The following is a 5,357-nucleotide window of genomic DNA, read 5'->3' as shown; positions in this document are numbered from 1 at the left end:
GTTGAAACTCAATTAACAACACATATTTGCCATACACTTAAAGAAAAGGTAATTACCAGCTCTTCAAAGCCAAGCCTGTCAAGTCTGCCCATGGTAGAAAGATGTATGTGTGATGTCTTCTAGTAGTCCACAAAATGTGAAATCTCTTAGCTCGCTCTACTCCTCAAAAGAGTGTGAGATGGAAGTGTCCCTAGAGGCTCTGGCTCACTCTGTGTCTTATATACCTTTTGTATGTGTGTGCAAAAGGATGAAGTCATGTGCTAATCAAAGCCACATTACCAATATTGGACACCCCCCCCTAAAAACATGCACGCTCAAACACACACACACGCACACACCACATGCACACACACACACACTTAATAACACCGTGAACCCATTTGCGGCCGCCTATTACCATCAAAAGTGAGAGACATAGTCACCCGTCGCAGCGCGTTGTCGGCAGGGCGTGACCTAATGTCAACAGCGTGTTCGGGAAGGTGAGGGCTATTGCGGGGGATGCTTGCAACCTGTTCTTGGAGACACGTATGGGCTGTGAAACATGAGCAGTGTCTGGCACACACACACACACACACACACACACACACACACACACACACACACACACACACACACACACACACACACACACACACACACACACACACACACACACACAGACACACATACAGTACCACTACCAGCACCTGCTGACCAAATCACAGGGCAGTGTGCTGGCACTGCTTGGCTGCACCTTCTACATTCTCCTCTCCTCTCCTCTCCTCTCCTCTCCTCTCCTCTCCCCTCCCCTCCCCTCCCCTCCCCTCCCCTCCTCTCCTCTCCTCTCCTCTCCTCTCCTCTCCTCTCCTCTCCTCTCCTCTCCTCTCCTCTCCTCTCCTCTCCTCTCCTCTTTTCCATTCTTCTCCTCTCCTTTGTCTTTTTCCTGCATTCTCTCTTCTCATTCTCCCTGTCTCCCTTCCAGAATCTTAAGTGTGACACTGCTATTCTCCCTGTGTTCTTTCCATTCTCCTGACTCCCGTCCTCCATTGTGCTTGTGGCCATGTGATGACGTCGCAAGACGTCATTGATGAAAGAAGTTTAATTTAATATCTCACAAAAGCACAATTCAAAGGCTTCACTTTCAGGATTCATTTTCTCCTTTCCATTCGGGGTGTTGAACGGGGAAAAGTCTTGCAAAAGTGATTTTGGTCAGGCTAACGGCGGGGAAACTGAATTGTTTTCTTCACAGAGGCGGTGCGTCAGTGAACCGCGAGGCCACAAGCACAGGTGGAGGATGGGAGTTAGAATATTGGAAAGAATCCATTGTCTCCATTCCCCAACCGTAAGTGTAACACTGCCATTCTCCCTTGCCTCCATTCCCGAACGCTAAGGCTGCATTCCAATATGCGACCTTGCGTCCTCCACTTGTGCTTGTGGCCTCGTACCAGGAAACAATACATTGTGATGACATCACTGACAACAGCATTAGATTTCAATATCTCGCAAAAGCTCAATTGTAAAGTTATTTTCTCATTTTCAAACAGGATGGTGAATGAAGAATAGTCCCCCAAAAATTGTTTTGGCTAGGCTGACAGGGGGGAAACTTAATTGTTTTCTCCACGGAGGCGGGGCATCAGCAAAATGTGAGGACACCAGCCCAAGTGGAGGACGTAAGGTCGCATATTGGAATGCACACTAAGTGTAACACTGCCATTCTCCCTTGCCTCCATTCCCGAACCTAAGCGTGACGCTGCCTCTGTCAGGCTTACCAGTAACAGCTGCCTCATCTGCCTGACACTGATATAGCCACTTGGCCAGACTTCCAGATGCATGAAAGAGGACGACATGGCTCACAGTTTCTCAGTACGAGTGACATACATATTACTTACTATGCCGGTTTATTCATGTCTATGTACACCACTGCATATTACTGTATACTGTAAATTCAAATTAATTTGTCCTACTTATTTAACCAGTTAAGACATAGAGTTATACATTTTCTGTTACCAGAATGGCAAAGACCAAGTCATAGTACATTACTAAAGGCCCTGTGTTATAGTATGTCATAGTATTTTTGTACTATGGGAGTTAACTTTTCAATGACTATAACAGCGTGCCACTGAAGGTATGGTGGACATTATGGGGTTAAAATGTCCATTTCTAGGTTTAGAACAAAGAACGAAAATGGCAATGTCCAAAGTGGAAAAGAAAAGAACACTTCCGCACAATTTTCAAAAGTCCATAAAATGACAGAAAAAATGTAGATTCAATTATTTCTTCTTTTTGATATTTAAAAAGTAAACATAATCATATCTGATGTTTTCTGGTTCTCCGCTTGTGTGCCCCCCTCAATGCCTGAAAGGCCGTGTTTATAGCTTTGTTTGGTTCTTCTTAGGTGTCTGCCCCCCCCCCCCCTCCACCACTTGGAGTGATAAAATTCATAACTACCTGAGACTATTTCTGATCCACCCACCCACCTACCCCACAGTCAATAAATCACCTGTTCTAATGAGTCACTCGGAAGAACTGGGGTCCTTTGACAGCTGCCGTCTTTTCCCTTTTTACAAGTACACGCTGTACACTACCCGGCCTTGTAAAACACCAGATGAAGAAGTCAAAAAACGAATAACGCGCCCCCGTTAATGTCAAGATGGCTCCGGAGGATTTACAGTCACGGCCGGATCCGATCTCTCGCCCCCACCGCACCGCACCCCACCCCCATCCCATCCCCATCCTGCACCCTCTTGGACTTAAATGTCAAATCGACCACATTCCCATTGACCCCTGCGGACAGTACAGTCCTTTACTCTTTGATTACCTGTGTAAGTGCGGTCGCGGCGGGTGGGCAAGTATGGCTACGGCGGAGATATGGATTTTACTATGAGAGACATAGCTAAGTGGCACCCAGATATGAAGACATAACCATAACCATAACTCCATGATGGAGACACAAAATAGGACACTCCAAAAAAGAGAATCGTCTCGAGCATTAAATAGACCTCTTCATCAGTAGAGTTCGTGTGGCCTCATATAGGAGAGTTCGCAACTGCACACACGCTTAGTTTCAGCCTTTCCCTTCACAGTCAACACACATATTAATTACATTGATTATATTATATTATATTTATTCATTATATCCCTACACACATAAATAATAATGAAATATTGTGTTTTTGTGAAATATTGCAAAGGATGGTTGTAAGTAGTTGGTTTCACAGAGGAATGGGGTAAAACTGTCCCTGTTACATTATTTAGGTACAGTGCAAAAGTGTGTGTATGAACATAAGACTGTGTGCTTACACTGTACCTTAGACTCTGTTGAGGTCAATGTGGGTACAGGGTAATTACATAATGGCACATTTTCTTTTTCACTCTCACTTAGTACCTGACAGAAATGAATAGCTGGTAACTTTGGAAGCTGAGTCTTCACTAAGCCATCGAGGATATTATGGGGGCAATACTGCAATACTTAGAAAATATATTTTGAACACTTGGTGATGGTCCTGTATGGCAAGGACTTAAATATAATGATTTTTGACAGAAATTACTGTAAAAAGGAAAAAACTGAAAACATGATGATGATATTTATATACAGATCCTCATTTATATATAGATCCTCACTGCAGTGAGGATCTATTCTACTGTATCTCATACAGAAAGTTACTTTTGCTTTGCAATGACCTAAGGAGTTTAGTGCAGTGTTTAGTGCACAATAACAATAAATGTAGTGTTAATCCAACACTTAATAGAGTATGCTGGGACCAAATATACTCTACAAGATGTCAAATCGACTCTCTATGTGTTAAATGAACACTAGAGTTTTTACTGTGATGTTTACAAGCACAGCCCCAGCACAAGGTGGCCGACCACCAGTGCTGTCATTATAAAAGCCTGACTTAGCGGATGCATCAAATGGCATTTACGTGGAGATATAAATATATTATTAAAAATACAGAAGCAGGTGCGCTGCCACTGTACAACGCTCAAAACAAGAAGGTGCAAATAGCAGCCGCTCTTCCTGACCTTCCCTCCAAAAGCCCCCTGGCTCAGACGTGTATGTAAAAGCTTGTAAGAAAGGATCAGTGTTGTCATCGTGTGTACTGATAAGTGTTGATGTCATGTTGGAATAGAAATCTTTCACTTGTCGACATTCAATCCCTGACATCCTTATAATTGAATTGAAGATTATTATGGGATTGCAGTGATGACGGATAGATATCTTCATACACCTGCATTTAATAATTTACTTTTCAAGTTCTCAGTAGATACTGTAAGCATGCCAAAATTCAGTGACATACTTTTAGTGTCTTTTAAAAGGTCTGTTCACAGGCAATCATGACGGGCTAGAATTTGGTCATTTGGGGCATTTTCTAAATTATTTAAAAAAAAATGTATGTGTAACTAATTATTTTTAAAGGGAAAACTGAAAACTGAAAGAGATGCAAGCCACTTTAACTGAAACATTCGCATGCATTTAAAATTTGTCTTCTGCAGACATCCGTAACTGCATGCACTCACAAGTTTACAACACACATTAGAGGCGTTTACTGCAAAAAAGGAGGGATATTTACAGTTTTGACACTTGTAAGATCCATAAAGTCAAACTGCAGGGGTCCTTGGTCTTCCTCAATAAGGCTGCTGTGCTGTTGTTGTAGTGTAGCAGTGTAGCAGTGTAGCGTGCGCTCCGTGTGCTGTGCACTGATGCCAGGGGAGATGCTGAACTTAATGGTGGAGAGACCCTAGATAAACATTCCGGCTTCGTCTTGCGCAAAACTACACCCAATCATGTGCTCCCTTTTTTAATTATTATTGCACGCTCAAGTTGCGTGCCTCGACAGGTATGCCCGCCGCAGCCAATAGCAAGGGGCGCAGTGGGTCAGTCGCCAAGATTCTATACCGTTTTACTACATTCTAGAATCTTTTTCTGCAGTATTGTAGAGTTCTACGGCACTGAAAAAAACAAACATGTTTCGCATTGTATGGGTACTGACCATGTGAAGTCAGAACGCCTGTGGAGATGTTTATTTATTGAGAGGCAGGGGGGCAGGCGGGCCACAAATACCAGATTTTTTTTCCAAACTCACTAACTAATCTGGTAGCTAGCATAACAAATATTTGACTTGTAAAAATACTGAAGGCGTTTAAAGCCAAGGCGGGCGTCTGTGCGAATGATGTGAGCCCCTGTTAAGTGCAAACTCTGTGTGTGTGTGTGTGTGTGTGTGTGTGTGTGTGTGTGTGTGTGTGTGTGTGTGTGTGTGTGTGTGTGTGTGTGTGTGTGTGTGTGTGTGTGTGTGTGTGTGTGTGTGTGTGTGTGTGTGTGTGTGGACAGCATATCCTCATGTTGACAAGCAGTAAAAAGACGTGTGAGACACGCGGAC

The 5,357-nt window shown here is 43.4% G+C and overlaps 1 protein-coding gene across 2 annotated transcripts in view; it reads right to left on the bottom strand.

The window, feature by feature from the left end:
- The window catches only part of LOC134467680 (ankyrin repeat domain-containing protein 1-like), an 11,709-nt gene extending 6,954 nt beyond the window's left edge, over positions 1-4,755 (bottom strand). Inside the window, exon 1 of one of the 2 annotated variants that reach the window (XM_063221534.1) lies at positions 4,551-4,755. In XM_063221534.1, the coding sequence (XP_063077604.1) occupies positions 4,551-4,574 (24 nt within the window). In that variant the 5' untranslated portion in view covers positions 4,575-4,755. Of the gene's footprint in view, positions 1-56; positions 199-4,550 lie in introns of those variants that run through there. The other variant, XM_063221533.1, reaches the window with a different exon arrangement.
- Positions 4,756-5,357: the final 602 nt, after the last annotated feature.

This window comes from Engraulis encrasicolus, chromosome 17, assembly GCF_034702125.1.
Source record: "Engraulis encrasicolus isolate BLACKSEA-1 chromosome 17, IST_EnEncr_1.0, whole genome shotgun sequence".
NCBI classification, from domain to species: Eukaryota; Metazoa; Chordata; class Actinopteri; order Clupeiformes; family Engraulidae; genus Engraulis; species Engraulis encrasicolus.
This window is presented reverse-complemented; position numbering and strand designations above follow the sequence as displayed.